A 16,824-nucleotide genomic window follows, 5' to 3' on the forward strand; every position below is an offset into this window, starting at 1 on the left:
AAGTTACATGTCTTTCCATTTAAAAATGACAGCGTATTTGATTTGATTTTTTAAAAAAACACAAACGTTTTAAAAAAGCTCCTAAAAATCACGGATACAACCAATGTGCTTCAAACTTTGCCTACATAAAGCCCTACTTGTGCTATGATACTGCCATTTAAAGTAAACATCAGGGTATGAACCGATGTGCTTCAAACTTTGCCTACCTAAAGCCCTACTTGTTCTTTTACACTGACAAATTTCATGTCTTTACCTTAAAAAGTAATGGACGTTAATGGATTTCTTGCAAATTCCTTCATGTAGTCCTTGAAAAAAATGTCTGAATTTCCGAATTGATCTGAATTGATTCGGAGTACTGGCAGGTGAAGCCGTTGAAGCTACTGGCAGGGATGGTACTGGCAAGTGAAGCCGTTGAAGCTACTGGTAGGGAAGGTACTGGCGAGTGAAGCCGTTGAAGCTACTGGCAAGGCAAGTACTGGCAAGTGAAGCCGTTGAAGCTACTGGCAGGGATGGTACTGGCAAGTGAAGCCGTTGAAGCTACTGGCAGGGATGGTACTGGCAAGTGAAGCCGTTGAAGCTACTGGCAGGGATGGTACTGGCAAGTGAAGCCGTTGAAGCTACTGGTAGGGAAGGTACTGGCGAGTGAAGCCGTTGAAGCTACTGGCAAGGCAAGTACTGGCAAGTGAAGCCGTTGAAGCTACCTACAAGGCAAGTACTGGCAAGTGAAGCTGGTGAAGCTACTGGCAATGCAAGTACTGGCAAGTGAAGCCATTGAAGCTACTGCCAGCTGAAGTACTGGCAAGTGAAGCCGTTGAAGCTACTGGCAGGGATGGTACTGGCAAGTGAAGCTGTTGAAGCTACTGGCAGGGAAGGTACTGGCAAGTGAAGCCGTTGAAGCTACTGGCATGGCAAGTAGTGGCAGGCCAAGCAAGGGGAGCTGTTGGCAGGTCATCATGGCGCTAAGTTTCCTAATTTTATATTTAAAAATGATGGCAATGAATGCATTTTTTGTAAACGGGGAGAGGAGTGCTTGAGGGGGGGAATTAAACATCAGGGGATGAATCGATGTGCTTCAAGCTTCGCATGCCTTAAGTCCTACGTAGGGACTAGAATGTTGCCAAGTTACATGTCTTTCCATTTAAAAATGACAGCGTATTTGATTTGATTTTTTTTAAAAACTCAAACGTTTTAAAAAAGCTCCTAAAAATCACAGATACAACCAATGTGCTTTAAACTTTGCCTACCTAAAGCCCTACTTTTGCTTTTATACTGACAAATTTCATGTCTTTACCTTAAAAAGTAATGGACGTTAATGGATTTCTTGCAAATTCCTTCATGTAGTCCTTGAAAAAAATGTCTGAATTTCCGAATTGATCTGAATCGATTCGGAGCGACCCAGTACACTTTGCATCGATTTGGACCGACCCTATACACCTCATATCAATTTGGTCCGACCCGATCGGCCTCAGATCTGCTTTAGAGTGGTCCGAATCCCCCCGATCCGGATCGGATTTGAGATTTGGATCCGGAGCAGTGCACAACACTACTGACAGGTCCATGCCCTACCAGTACCAAGTAGCTTCAACAGCTTCGCGTGCCTGTACCAGTAGCTGGCAAAACTACTTGCAGCTGAAATACTGGCAGTTGAAGCTGTTGAAGCTACTGGCAAGGCAAGTACTGGCAAGTGAAGGCAGTGAAGCTACTGGCAGCTGAAGTACTGGCAGGCGAAGCCATTGAAGCTACTGGCAGGGATGGTACTGGCAAGTGAAGCCGTTGAAGCTACTGGCAGGGATGGTACTGGCAAGTGAAGCCGTAGAAGCTACTGGCAAGGCAAGTACCGGCAAGTGAAGCCGGTGAAGCTACTGGCAGGGATGGTACTGGCAGGTGAAGCCGTTGAAGCTACTGCCAGTGATGGTACTGGCAAGTGAAGCCGTTGAAGCTACTGGCAGGGATGGTACTGGCAGGTGAAGCCGTTTAAGCTACTGGCAGGGATGGTACTGGCAAGTGAAGCCGTTGAAGCTACTGGTAGGGAATGTACTGGCAAGTGAAGCTGACAAAGCTACTTGCAGCTGAAACACTGACAGGTGAAGCTGTTGAAGCTACTAGCAAGGCAGGTACTGGCAGTGAAGCCCTTGAAGCTACTGGCAGGGATGGTACTGGCAGGTGAAGCCGTTTAAGCTACTGGCAGGGATGGTACTGGCAAGTGAAGCCGTTGAAGCTACTGGTAGGGAATGTACTGGCAAGTGAAGCTGACAAAGCTACTTGCAGCTGAAACACTGACAGGTGAAGCTGTTGAAGCTACTAGCAAGGCAGGTACTGGCAAGTGAAGCTGGTGAAGCTACTGGCAGCTGAAGTACTGGCAGGTGAAGCCGTTGAAGCTACTGGTAGGGAGTGTACTGGCAAGTGAAGCTGGCAAAGCTACTTGCAGCTGAAACACTGACAGGTGAAGCTGTTGAAGCTGCTGGCAAGGCAGGTACCGGCAAGTGAAGCCGGTGAAGCTACTGGCAGCTGAAGTACTGGCACGTGAAGCCATTGAAGCTACTGGCAGCGAAGGTACTGGCAAATGAAGCCATTGAAGCTACTGGTAGGGAAGGTACTGGCAAGTGAAGCCGTTGAAGCTACTGGCAAGGCAAGTACCGGCAAGTGAAGCCGGTGAAGCTACTGGCAGCTGAAGTACTGGCAGGCGAAGCCATTGAAGCTACTGGCAGGAATGGTACTGGCAAGTGAAGCCATTGAAGCTACTGGCAGGGATGGTACTGGCAAGTGAAGCCATTGAACCTACTGACAGCGAAGGTACTGGCAAATGAAGCCATTGAAGCTACTGGTAGGGAAAGTATTGGCAAGTGAAGCCGTAGAAGCTACTGGCAAGGCAAGTACTGGCAAGTGAAGCTGGCAAAGCTACTTGCAGCTGAAATACTGACAGGTGAAGCCGTTGAATCTACTGGCAGGGATGGTACTGGCAAGTGAAGCCGCTGAAGTTATGGAAGGGACAGTACTGGCATGTGAAGCCGTTGAAGCTACTGGAAGGGACAGTACTGGCATGTGAAGCCATTGAAGCTACTGGCAGGGATGGTACTGGCAAGTGAAGCCGTTGAAGCTACTGGCAGGGATGGTACTGGCAAGTGAAGCCGTTGAAGCTACTGGAAGGGACAGTACTGGCATGTGAAGCCATTGAAGCTACTGGAAGGGACAGTACTGGCTAAAGACTCATTTGCTGCACAGCGGTTTCTCTGTTTGGGGTTATGCTAGAACGGAGGCGATGGCTAGACCAGGCCTATATCCCGGGATCATCCCTGTGCATCCAAATGATACACAGGGGATCCCAGGAGCAGGCAGGGTCAACCCCTCCATTTACCTGGGATAATCCTTAGGTCTAGCTAAGGCTGGAAATGCAGACCATTTCCAATCCCATGCAAAAGGATTGCTTACAATCTTGGCTTCGGCAGCAACAAGTGACTCAGAACAGAGAAATGTTGGCTGAGTTCAGACGTCACGCTAATCAGCGAGAAATATTAACAGAATGGGAAAGAACGGTCGATTAGTGGGTCGTCCAGCCTCTAACCTGCCTCTGGTACAGCCGATTTCCCGGAATCACCTGCTTTTCAAAAAAGAAGTTGCAGTTTCACTTTCGATCTACCGATCTCTGGCGTGCAGCCGGATCCCGACGGAAAGTCGCTTTGCACCACGTGCTTTCTTTCCCTAAGGCAGAGAAGGAGGCAAGGCGCCGGCGTGAGCGGTTCTGCTTTCTCCGTCCGCTTCCCACGGTTTGATTCCGACGCGTTTTGCAATTCCCAAAGCATTTGCATCTCCCCGCGGCTCGGGCTTCCCCCCTCTGTCGGGAATCTCTCGGGGGAACTTCTGTTCCGCTCCTGTTCGCCGGCCAGCCGCTCTGCAGTCTCCACTCGGCACGCAGCCCACCGCCTTTACGCTCAGGCTCGGGCTGCAGCTGAACGCCTTCGCCGTCGTCTGTGCGCAACAGCGACTCGGATCCCCCTTCCCCCACGGATTAAGGGGTGTCTATAACGAGTCCCCCCCCCCCCCGCTGTTGCAGAGAACGAGGCGCCACGAAGTGATCGAGAAATCCGAGCGGAAGCGAAAGCATCAAATAGACCGAAGGTAAGAAATCGCATTGAGGTCACTGCTGCTGCGCCCTCGCTTCTTCCTCTCCAGCGGGCTGGAATCATAGAATAGAATCATAGAATAGCAGAGTTGGAAGGGGCCTACAAGGCCATCGAGTCCAACCCCCTGCTCAATGCAGGAAAATCGTGCAGGAAATGCAGGAAATCATGCAGGAAATCATTAGATCCCGGGGCGAAGGAGGTGGAGAGAGGGTACCAGGAAAGCCAAGGTCCGGGAAGGGTTAAGTCCCTGTTTTCCTTCTGCAGATCCGCTGTCCTTCGCCCGATGGCTTCAGAATATACCTGCATGACAGCTCCTACCTACCTAATCGAGAACAGACGCGATGGGAAGTTTGTGGTAAATGAGGAGGCTGCAGACTTGCTTACGGGGATCCGCCAGCCCGTGGTGGTAGTGGCCATCGCAGGGCTGTACCGCACGGGCAAGTCCTACCTTATGAACAGACTCGCCGGCAAGAGAAAAGGTGAGCGGCTGCCCAAATGCTACCTGACACTAAAAGAAAGGGATGGAGTCTGGTGGCTTAGCGCAGGGGCACTAAGGAAAAAAGGCGGTGGTGTCCGGTGCAGTTGGAACTGGGAGTAGAGCCACCGAAATCCATGAGACTTAAATCAGTTACGCCCCTGGATTTTTCTGCCTGTCCTGGGAAGAAGCACAGGGGAAGAGGAGTGTAATAACAGTAATAATATTTATACAGAACCATCAGCCTACATGCTGCTTTACAAAGTATATCAATGACAGGTCTCTGCCCCAAGGAGCTTGCAATTTAGATTTCAACAGAGCGCAAAGAATAGGCAAGAATAACAAGAAGGGCCCACATGAACAAGCAGAGTTACCCAGGCTTGGCCTCTTTTTCATTACATGTAGTTGAACTTTGTTTCACTTGGGGGTTAGGTGCTCGGAGTTTAAGCCAAAGTAGAGGGCGTAGCCTGCAAGGATGGCCAACTTGTGGCGCTCCAGATGTTTTGGCCTACAACTCCCATGATCCCTCACCATTGGCTATGCTAGCTAGGACTTAGGGGAATTGTAGGCCAAAGCATCTGGAGGGCCACACATTGCCCACTCCTGGTTTACAGCCTGATCCTAGGCATGTTTGCTCAGAAGTAAGCTGGATCTGGACTCTAGTGGTGCTTAGAGTAGACCCACTGAAATCAATGGGACGTAAATCAGTTACGCCTTACTCGCCCCATTCACTTCAATGTGTCTATTCTAATTACGCCTGGATCCAAGCCACTGAGTTCAGTAGGAACAGCCTTGCAGGCTGCAGCCTTAGCCCTTGTGTTTCCTCAGACTGAACCTCTGTGCGTCCCTCCCTCAGGTTTCTGCCTGGGCGCCACTGTGCAGGCACTGACCAAGGGCATCTGGATGTGGTGCCTACCTCATCCCCACAGGCCTGATTGCACGCTGGTCTTGCTGGACACGGAGGGATTGGGTGATGTGCGGAAGGTGAGTGGGGGAAGACGCAGCAATGTGCGGGGCAAAAGATGCCAATATGGTGCCTGTGTTGGTGGATGATGATTTACATGGGTTCTCTGATCTCACTGTGTCAATCCTTTTGGAATGTTTCCATTACCCAGAAGATGGTGGAAAGACAAGAACAAGTTTCTAGTCCCCATATCTGTAGAGGAAGACCTACAAAGCTCTGGTCAGGATTTATTAAGATACAGAAACCGGAGGTGTCTTAGTGCAGGTAGTGCTGCTCAGCCAATGTGGCTTCTGTCATGTGAACCACCACAACTCATTATCATAAGCAACAGCTCCTTCCTGTGCTACTCTTGTAATCCTGCAATGCTTTCATATCACTCCAGTCTTCACCAATTCGATGTATGCATGTCTGTAAAAACACCACCACCAAAGCCTTTCAAGGCAGCTTAGAATAAATCAATAAAAAGTATATATTTATTTCATTATTAAATTCATTATTAAGCTTGAAACCCATTGAGAAGTTAGTAATCACAAACACAGCTGTGATTCCAAATTGAGCCACTAAGGCTTTGTGTACTTTCTATTAAAATAATCGAAATATGTGCTAAGACATATACTGAATCTGGTATGCTTTAGATCATGCTCTTTTATCTTTCTTTGCTTACTTTGCATAATAACAATCCTGCTTCATAGTAGGAACACACTTTCAAAGGCTTTGGGGAACGTTGGACTCCAATTCCCATCAGCCCTAGCCAGCATGGCCATGCTGACTGGGGCTGATAGGAGCTGGAGTCCACAACAACTGGCGGGCCGCAGGTTCCCCATCCCTGCATTAGGAACTAGAAGCTTGCTTTACATTTTAAACAAATCTTGAGATTCTCAGGATGCTCAGTTCCTTTGCCCTAATTCTGGAACAAGCCACTTTGGAGCCCTTGGGAGAGATGGAGTGGCGAGATATAAGCACCAAAATAAAATGTGTTTTGCGCATGTCAGGCACTTGCCCACAGTTGTGGGATGTGCACACCGCTAGCCACCACAAGCTTTCCAAATGCAGACTCAGCCGTCTCAATTCAAACAACCCCTTCTACCAGGTTTAACAGAGTCCGCTCCAAAGCAACTGCCTTTTTGCATGCAGTTCCCAGAGAAAGGATCTGCGGTGGAGAATGGGGCGTCAGTTTCTGGGGCTAATGGAGGCTTTGGAAATGAGGTCCTAAAAATTGCCTTTCTGTTTCAGGGGAACACAGAGAATGATTCATGGATCTTTGCACTGGCCATTCTGCTCAGCAGCACCCTGGTGTATAACAGCATGGTCGCTATTGACCAGAATGCCTTGGAGAAGCTGCAGTATCCTTCTGAGGCATCAGAAATTCCAAGGAGACTGGACAGTGTCCCCTCCCTCTGACTGGGATGGATTTGCCACCAACTTCCCCAAAGGCTCAGGTGCTTCCTGGTCTGGTGACAGTGACTGCTCTGGGGTGCCTTTCCTTTTCTGGGAGTTCACCCATCCCTAGTTTAAGGCCATCTTGATAAAGAAGCCCCCTGCCACAATGCCCTCCCTAAATTACTGTTGTGAGATCTGTTAAAGAAAGTGCTCTCTGGACATGCTCAAGGGTCCATCTTTTGGCTGCCAGCCAGCTCAAGGTCCACATTTTTAGTAAAGACATGATTTGGGAGAAGTTCACGGTGAAATCCAACCTAAGTCTTAGAGTAGAGTCACTGAAATGAATGGGATTTAGGTTGGACCACATTCATTTCAATGGATCTACTCTAAGTAGGGCCTGTGCTACTTACCCTCCAATTCTATTTATTTTATTTATTTGTTACATTTTCATACCGCCATCAGCTGAAGCTCTCTGGGCAAGTGCATAATTAAAAACTATAAAATACAAGTATAAATTTGAAACATTACAAGTTTAAAATGCAATATAAAACCAGCTACATTAAAGACCAGGGGAAGCCTGTGTAAAAAGGTATGTCTTCAGGAGACGTTTCAAAGATATTATGTTTTCCACCTCCCAAATCGCATGGGGGAGGGCCCTCCAGAGGGTGGGTGCCACCACAGAGAAGGCTCAACAACATCAGGTTTTTCCCTTAGCCAGCTGCAGGTATGTTGTGGAGCTGACAAAGAAGATTAGAGCAAAAGTTTCCTCTGGACGTTCACAAGAGGACGACAATTCTGCCGAATTTGTTCGTTTCTTCCCGGCCTTTATCTGGGCTGTGCGGGATTTCACGCTGCAACTGGAGATAAACGGGCAGCCTGTCAGCGAGGACGGGTACCTGGAGGATGCTTTGAAATTGCAGCAAGGTGAGCGCAAAATAAAATGCAACATGGAAGACGAGGAAGACAATTGTCCCACTACCCTGCATCAGAGCAGACCTTTCTAAGGGGTTATCTTGTTTTGCCACTAGCTACACTTCCCTTTTACAATTCAATCGGGACTTGATCAGGGTTTTTTTCTATCAGGGATATTCGCTCTGTTTTATAGGGTCTGCTGGGCATTGCTGCCCCTTTGTGTCCCTGCAGGGCAAAATGTTGATGCTACCCATTTAAAGGAAGGGCTAACACAGGGGTGGGCAACTTGTGTCCCTCCAGATATTTTGCTCTATAATTCACATCCTCCCTCACCATTGGCTATGTTAGCTACGGCTGATGGAAAGTAGGCCAAGACATCTGGAGGGCCACAAGTAACTCACGGCTCATCTACACCAAGCAGAATATTCCACTATGAATCATAGAATCATAGAATAGCAGAGTTGGAAGGGGCCTACAAGGCCATCGAGTCCAACCCCCTGCTCAATGCAGGAATCCACCCTAAAGCATCCCCGACAGATGCTTGTCCAGCTGCCTCTTGAAGGCCTCTAGTGTGGGAGAGCCCACAACCTCCCTAGGTAAAAGTGGTACGAAAGTGGTATGTAAAAGTCAGAAACCACAACAATGCTTTATAGTGGTATTGAAGTGCATTAACAACTGTTGGGACCCATTGACACATGCCATATACCACTTTCATAGTGTTATATCCTGCTTGGTGTAGATATGTCATGGGCCCTAACAGTTATCAATGCACTTCAGTACCACTATAAAGCAGTAATGTAGATCCTGCAGCGCACTTCAATGCTGCTATAAAGCAGTAGTGTGACTCCTGCCTTTCATACCGCTTCCATAGTGGAATATCCTGCTTGGTGTAGATGAGCCCTCACTCCTGGATTAACAGCACAATCCAACTCCCTTTCCATTCAGTGGTGCTCTCTCAGGTAAGTATGTATAGTGTGTGTGTGCAAACCATTGAAGTCCGAGGAGTCCTATTCATCCTTCCTGCTGTGCTGATTTACTCATTAAGGGCACAGTCCTGTGCATGTTTGAATATGCTGTCTGGGGAATGCTGGGAATTGTAGGATTTTTCTTTCTTTCTAAACATGCATAGGATTGTGGCTTATGTTCTTCTCCCTGCAAGCCACTCTTCGCCCCATAGAACAAAACATACAGGTATCATACGTGGGACTTGAGGCACATGACTCCGATTTCAGACTACATGGCAGCTGTAAAAAGATTGCAACCCAGATACTTTTAAAAAAAATATATCAAAACTTTTTAATACCACACTTCAGTTGTATTCCCAGGGTGGCTTTGTTTCTTGTTGTGAGTCATCATGAGAATTTTTGTATCTGGTCAAGAGGGCAGGGCTCCTGCAGCTTTAACTGTTGTGATGAAGAGGGAATTTCACCCGGTGCTGCATGCACGCAAATGACACCTGTTGAAATCCCCTTTTCTATACAACTGTTAAAGATACAGGAGCTTTGTCCTCCTTTCCATGTGGTCACCCTAGCAATATCGAGCATTGTTTTTCCCTATTCCATTCCTCTCTCCCAGCATTTGAGGGCAGTTGATGTGCAAAACTTCTGGAGGGCCCTAGGTTGGGGACGGCTTGCGATCTGGCACTACTAACAAAGTACCCCGGCCCGCCTGCCTCTTCTTCTTCCCTAGGCGACTCAGAGCAAATCAATAAGTGCAACATGCCCCGGTTATGTATCCGCAAGTTCTTCCCTTCGCGGAAATGTTTCACGTTTGACCGTCCAACTAACAAGCGGAACCTGCCTCGGCTTGAGGAACTGGAAGAAGAAGAGCTGGAGGTTGATTTTTTGGAACCAATGACCCGTTTCTGTGAACACATTTGGAAGACCTCCCAACCCAAGACGGTACCAGGAGGCCACACTGTGACTGGAAGAAGTGAGGAAAATTCCTACAAAGTAATAGGATGGGGAAGATTCCAACGACACGCCAATCCATTATGGGTAAAACAACCCCTACAACAGACCATGGCTTATCAGGGTGGATTGTTTCTGAAAAACAACCCACCCTGATAAAACCGGTCCAGGTTCAGATGATAGGTTATTCCATCATGGGTTATTCAAGAACATTACTCATTGTGGGTTAGCGTGTCATTTGAATGTAGTTGTATAATCTCAGCAATGTATGTTCTGCCCTGATGACATAAAAACTCTGTTTCTAGAATGCGTTAGGCAAACCAAGTGAATTTGTTTGCTTGCCATTGCGTGTGTACTTGTGTGTGTTTTCCTGATTTCAAAGAACTTCTTTTTCATGGCAGTGTTTGCAAAGAACTGGAACTCAGTGTAAGGAGATTAATTCAGGTGCTCATTCCAGTTCCACAGTTCGTGATTCTGCAGCTTCGCTGACCCTTTCCTTTTCAGTGCTTGCGAACCTGGTGAAGTCCTACGTGGATGCTATCAACAGCGGGGAAGTGCCTTGCTTGGAGAATGCAGTCCTGGCCCTGGCCGAGATTGAGAATTCAGCTGCCATGCGGGAGGCCATTTCCAGCTATGAAGAACGGATGGGACAGCGGCTGAAGATGCCCACGGGCACGGTGGAAGAGCTGCTGCGGGTGCACGCAGAGTGTGAGCGGGAGGCCAACGCCGTGTTCATGGCCCGTGCATTTGGGGAGAACATTAAAAGCTTTCAAGAGGAGCTTGCGGTATGTTTCCTCCTGTGCCTCATAACTCCCTATGCCAGTGTTGGAAGAAGAGGGCCACAGGGTTATTTTCGCCCAGCACTGGGATTCATTTCTGTGGTTCCTAAAGTGACACCACCACCCCGCAATGTCAACAAGTAAAAAGTCCATGGAGTCTGATGCCATTCTGGATGTTCAACAGGTCTCCAGAGATGCCTTATTCTTTCTAAATATTTCTAATCATATACAATATTAAAATTTTCCTATTATAATTTATAATATTACAATCCACATCAAAAGAATCCCAATATTTTTGAGAGAGCAGTGACCTGGATAGGCCCAGGGGAATCTCCTAAAACTTGCAAAACCACATGAATAAAATAACGAAGTGCAAGCTTCCTTAGACAAAATCCAATTTCGGCTGCTTAGTTATAAATGTCATGGCTAGGAGAATCTTTTAAAAATTTACATGGTTTTCCAAAAGTCTCTTCGTTCAAAACAGGGTCAACCGCATATTGTCCCCTGCAAAGGGCCAAGGGGAAGTAAGTGTATCTAATGGCCAGCTCAGTTCAACTGGAAACTAGACTCCCCCAAACAAAGAAATTCTTTTCTTTTTTAATTGCCTTTGTCTCCCACTATCCCTGGATTATTTAAAACTGATCCAATCAGGATGAGAAGAAAAATGTGACAGCCATGGAAACAGAACAGAAAAACTAGACCATCCAATGAGTTTCCTTACCTTATAAGTGCAGGATGAAAGGACTTAATCTAGTATTCATAGAATAGTAGAGTTGGAAGGGGCCTACAAGGCCATCGAGTCCAACCCCCTGCTCAATGCAGGAATCCACCCTAAAGCATCCCTGACAGATGGTTGTCCAGCTGCCTCTTGAAGGCCTCTAGTGTGGGAGAGCCCACAACCTGACCAGGCAACTGGTTCCATTGTCGTACTGTCAGGAAGTTTTTCTTGATGTCCAGCCAGATTCTGGCTTCCTGTAACTTGAGCCCCTTATTCCGTGTCCTGCACTGTGGGATGATCGAGAAGAGATCCTGGCCCTCCTCTGTGTGACAACCTTTTAAGTATTTGAAGAGTGCTATCAGGTCTCCCCTCAATCTTCTCTTCTCCAGGCTAAACATGCCCAGTTCTGTCATTCTCTCTTCATAGAGCTTTGTTTCCAGACCCCTGTTCAGCCTTATTACTTGTCTGTGTGAGACGAGATCTCCACAGGATCTCCACCCATCTCCGAGCAGACAAACAGCTGAGTGGGGGAGGGGGAAGCAGTTTTTTTTTAATTTAACTTTAGAAAAGTTGGAGACAAATTAAGTTGGCCAAACCGTTAAAGATCCAGCCAATTCTTTTGGTTTTGTTGGGGGATACGGTGACAGTTCAGACGGATTGAAATTTGTACTGTGGATTAGACGTAGCGTTTGTATGTTTTCCCATGGCATAATAAGCTGGTGAGGAGCACCTTTTGACTATTTTTATCATGCTGTATTTCTGGTGCTTCCTTTGTTTTGGTCTGGCAGCAAAAGTTGAAGCAGAAACAGAAGGAGTTCTGCGAGAGGAATGAGCAGGAGTCCCGCGACCGCTGCTTTGCTGCACTTACAGGACTTGCCCAGGAGCTGGAAAATGGGATCCAACGGGGAATCTACTCTGTGCCTGGAGGCTACAAGCATTTTTTGAAGAAAATGCATGAAATAGAAGAGGAATATCATTCGGTGCCTGACAAAGGAATTCAGGTAGGGCAGTACCCAGCAATTCTGTGATGCATAAAAAGAGAGCATCCTGATGTTGACGGAGGATAGCTCCATACTATGTAGACCAACACTACAATACTATGCACTCCTCCTTGGAGAAAGTCCCATTCAACTCACTGGGCCTGTTCAGACAACACGCTAAGCCATGGTTAGGCCACTAACTTTTTTGCAACAAATAGTGGGCGTGTTTAAACCGTGGTTATGTAGCCACCATGGTTAGGAATGGTTCACATGACACGCTAGGCCAGAATGTTTAGCTCAAAATGCTTGACCACCGTGGGTTAGCGCGTCATCTGAACAGGGTCAATGGAACTTCATTCTGAGTAACCATGCATAGAATTGTCCTGTTAAACTGGCTTAAGAGACATTCCCTCTTTGCAAGATAGGGGTTAGAGATTACAAAAACACATTTTTCAACACCACACCAAACTATAATTACTCCCTGTATGCCTCTTTAAAAACTAGTCGCTGTAGGGTGACCATATGAAAAGGAGGACAGGGCTCCTGTATCTTTAACAGTTGCATAGAAAAGGGAATTTCGGCAAGTGTATTTTGTATATATGGAGAACCTGGTGAAATTCCCTCTTCATCACAACAGTTAAAGCTGCAGGAGCCCTGCCCTCTTTTAAATCTGGTCACTCTAGTATAGCTCCTGCAGCTTTAACTGTTGTGATGATGAGGAAATTTCACCAGGTTCTCCGTATATACAAATGACACCTGCTGAAATTCCCTTTTCAATACAACTGTTAAGGATACAGGAGCCCGGTCCTCCTTTTTCATATGGTCACCCTATGCACTCCTGTTCTGATTGTGGCTTTCCATTGGAGCATCTGGATGGCCGTTGTGGAATCAGAATGCTGGACTAGATAGACCTTTGCTATAATCCGTCATGGCTCTTCTATTTACATACCATCTTTTTGCCTTGAATCCCAATATGAAATCACATTTGGTTTTCTCATTTTTAGGTAAGATTAATAACCTTTGCTCCCAAACAGGCTGACAAAGCTCTTGAAGAGTTCCTGAAATCCAAGGAGACGGTGGCAAAATCTATCCTTCAGATGGACAAGGCCCTGACTGACAAGGAGAAAGAAATTGAAGGTGCAGATCTGGTCAAAAAGGCCTTATACATTACAAATTTATACATCCTAAAAATTGAAATCCCACTCAAAGCTTGGGCAAATTAGAGAATCGTTATAATTTGTGCCATATTGGCAATGTGGTGAACAACCTCGGAGGGTATTCTAAGGTCTGGATGTCAACACAGGGCCGATTTTGTCCCCCTAACTTCCAAAGGTGGGACCACTCTGGGCAAGGCCAAAACCGAAGATTGTAGCACACAGGTAGACTCAAAACAGGAGCAGGGGGCCTTGTGTGCTTTCCTGACTGCTAGCAATTCAGTGGCTTCTTTCTCTCCTGCCCCCCAGCCCAGCGCACTGAGGCCCAAGCAGCCAAACTTCAGCAGAAGCTATTGGAGCAGGAGCAGGCCAGGCTGGCGCAAATGCTGGACGATCAGAAACGAAGCCATGAAGAGCAGCTCCAGCTGCTGAACAAGAAGATGGAGGAGGAGAAGAAGAAGATGCAAGAGGAAACCGAAAGGATGTTGCAGCATAAGCTCAAGGTAACGAGCCCTCAGCCAGGTGCACACTCTGACTCGCTACAATGTGTCATCTATCCAGCCTAGGTACAGGCAAGCTGGTGCCTTCCAGGTGCAGTACCAAACAACTCCGTAATCCCTGAGCCTTGGGCATGCTTGCTGGGGTTGATGGTGGTTGTAGTCCAAAATAACTGATGGGCCCCCGATTGTCTATTTCTCCTATATGTCCTCTGACTCATTATAGCGCGTAATGTATTCATCCTCATGTTATGATGGTACACAGCTGGTAACACACACCAGGCCAAATCTACCCTACAGCCAAAGTCATCTTCTTGGCAGAGGCAACATATCTCTACAAATACAATATGTAGAAAAATACTTTTTAAACAATATGGAATGTAGGATTCCATATTGTTTGAGATTGGCTGGCCTGCAGCAGCCCAGCAACGTCATCGTTGAACTGAGTTTGGAATCATGTCCTTCCTGGATCCTGCCTCATGCTCTCTGTGCCACATCAGATTTTGCCCAAATTTCTGCCCAAAACAACATTCCTAAGAGAAGCTCAATCTAGGAGTACATCTGTCTTCAGGAAGTCTCTCTCATTTAGCATCATGGTGAAAAATGTGTGTTTTGTGTCTTACCAACGCAACAACTAGGCAATGTGGGCATTCTCGTCTAAGCTTGGCCCGATTTCTTTTTTTCTTTCTTTGCAATATTTATATACCGCTCCCCATTCAAAATTTCAGAGCAGTGTACAAGATAAAACTCAATAAAAACAGAATAAAACACCTTAAAATAGATTTTTTAAAGCAAAATGAAAGGTGAACTGTGAACCATGGCTGGTTATTAAGGAAAGGCTTCCTGGAATGATGACATTTTCAGGAGTCACCGAAAGGAATACAAAGTTGGCGCCTGACTGACCTCCAGAGGCAGGGAATTCCATAGGAAGGGGGCCACCACACTGAAGGCTCTTCCCCTGGTGGACTCCAGTCGGGGGATGGGTCTATTCCATTTCATTTGTGTTTGCTGCTTTCTGCCCCTCTGTAACCTCTCTCTGTGATCCTTACCTTTTCCAGGAACATGAGCAACTGGTGAAAGAAGGATTTGAACAAAAAGCCAGAGAAATGGAAAGTGAAATTCAACGACTTAAAGAAGAGAGTAGCAACTCTTTTATGTCACACCTAGCGCATCTAATAGAAAAACTGGGCCCGCATCTGATAGCTTTGGGGGGTCAGGCTATGCAACATAAGATGTATTCTGACATAGCTAAAATACCAAAAGATTCAAAGAAATAGTTCAGAGATGGGAAAGATTAGGTCTGGTTGCAGAGCTGTGTTTGAATTTATCGTTTGATACCCCCAAACAAAAATGGTTACAGGGGAGCGCTGGATGTAGGCCTCTGCTGCTTAAATTATTTTAGGATAAATCACAAAGTGTTCTCCCTTGGTGTATTTGCCCTGGCATTTTCTCTCTAAATTAGAATTAGAGAATTTTAATTAATCTTTCCAAAATTTAATTTTCTGCTTTTTCTCTCAAAATTCCATATTTCCCAAGTGTGGAAAATGTCCTCCAGGGCCCCATCATTGCATGCTTTTAAGGAATCCCGGAAGACTAACTTCTTTACTCTGGCTTTCCCCTGAATTATATTTTATCAGACTGGGTCATAGCTGCAATTGTGTTGTGGGTCTCTGCCCTTTGCTGATGTTTGTTGTTTGGGGGTACTTTTACTGCGTTGATTTTTTTTTATGAATTATATACATGTTATTGTTATAAGCTTGCTTGGGAGGGCTCCTACCCTGAAAGTGGCCTATAAATATTTTAAATTAAATAAAATATAAAGTAAGCAGCCAGCAAGTGCTTGTATGAAAATAATCTGTAAACTCTATATCAACTCTATATATTTTCTCAGTATTTTAACACCTAATTTAACTTAAATTTAAACCTTGTTTTAATTCTGTATTTTAACCTATATCAACTTTTGCTGTGTGGTTTTATCCTGGTTTTGTTTTTTATATTGTATTTTGTATGTGTATTTAGATTGTTGGTTTTTATACTCTTCATGGTTTTAATTTTTGTGAACCGCCCAGAGAGCTTCAGCTATTGGGCGGTATAAAAATGTAATAAATAAATAAATAAAGCGTTTTTGCAGACTCGTCAGTTTGAATTAAGCGGGGAGGGGGGGCTTTTAAAATGTAGATTTTTAGAAATAAATTGATAAGATGTGAAATTAAAAAGCAAAGGTCATGGTGTGCTGACTGTAACTGGGCATGTTTAGCCTGGAGAAGAGAAGATTGAGGGGAGACATGATAGCACTCTTCAAATACTTGAAAGGTTGTCACACAGAGGAGGGCCAGGATCTCTTCTCGATCCTCCCAGAGTGCAGGACACAGAATAAGGGGCTCAAGTTACAGGAAGCCAGATTCCGGCTGGACATCAGGAAGAACTTCCTGACTGTTAGAGCAGTACGACAATGGAATCAGTTACCTAGGGAGGTTGTGGGCTGTCCCACACTAGAGGCCTTCAAGAGGCAGCTGGACAACCATCTGTCAGGGATGCTTTAGGGTGGATTCCTGCATTGAGCAGGGGGTTGGACTCGATGGCCTTGTAGACCCCTTCCAACTCTACTATTCTATGATTCTATGTGTTTTACATCTCTCAGTGACTGTTCTCTTGACATTCGAGCAACTGTTCCAGCAGTTAAAATCGTTTCTGAGGCATTATCCATCTGGTGCTAGTAGAAAACCTTAGGGATGCTGATAAAATCACACATTTACTGTCAAATACTTGTATTTGATAAGCCTGTTATGATAAGCATAGCTAGATTTGCTGTAAACACAGCCCAGATCAGAAGAGACAAAGGCCTTAGCTAGACCTAAGGTTTATCCTGGGATCATCCCTGCCTGATCCTGGGATCCCCTGTGTGTCATTTACATGAACAAGGATGACCCCAGG

The 16,824-nt window shown here is 46.1% G+C and overlaps 1 protein-coding gene across 1 annotated transcript; it reads left to right on the top strand.

Moving 5' to 3' along the window:
- Positions 1–3,680: 3,680 nt before the first annotated feature.
- LOC134407874 (guanylate-binding protein 1-like) lies at positions 3,681–16,014 on the top strand. Its single transcript, XM_063139866.1, has 11 exons — positions 3,681–4,116; positions 4,386–4,600; positions 5,453–5,580; positions 6,794–6,903; positions 7,665–7,864; positions 9,542–9,784; positions 10,267–10,547; positions 12,048–12,260; positions 13,274–13,376; positions 13,703–13,896; positions 14,949–16,014. Exons 2-11 carry the CDS (start codon positions 4,405–4,407, stop codon positions 15,165–15,167), a joined length of 1,887 nt encoding a protein of 628 aa, XP_062995936.1. The 5' UTR covers positions 3,681–4,116; positions 4,386–4,404; the 3' UTR covers positions 15,168–16,014.
- The last annotated feature ends 810 nt before the right edge of the window (positions 16,015–16,824 follow it).

The sequence above is a fragment of the Elgaria multicarinata genome, chromosome 13 (genome assembly GCF_023053635.1).
Source record: "Elgaria multicarinata webbii isolate HBS135686 ecotype San Diego chromosome 13, rElgMul1.1.pri, whole genome shotgun sequence".
NCBI lineage: Eukaryota > Metazoa > Chordata > Lepidosauria > Squamata > Anguidae > Elgaria > Elgaria multicarinata.

What these genes read in the sequence shown, in the direction of transcription:
- LOC134407874 (XM_063139866.1), top strand. Translation starts at nt 4,405, where the DNA reads ATGGCTTCAGAATATACCTGCATGACAGCTCCTACCTACCTAATCGAG. An exon ending in AATGCCTTGGAGAAGCTGCA is followed by an intron (nt 6,904 to 7,664) that starts GTATCCTTCTGA and finishes AGCCAGCTGCAG; the next exon opens with GTATGTTGTGGAGCTGACAA. An exon ending in CCACACTGTGACTGGAAGAA is followed by an intron (nt 9,785 to 10,266) that starts GTGAGGAAAATT and finishes TTTCCTTTTCAG; the next exon opens with TGCTTGCGAACCTGGTGAAG.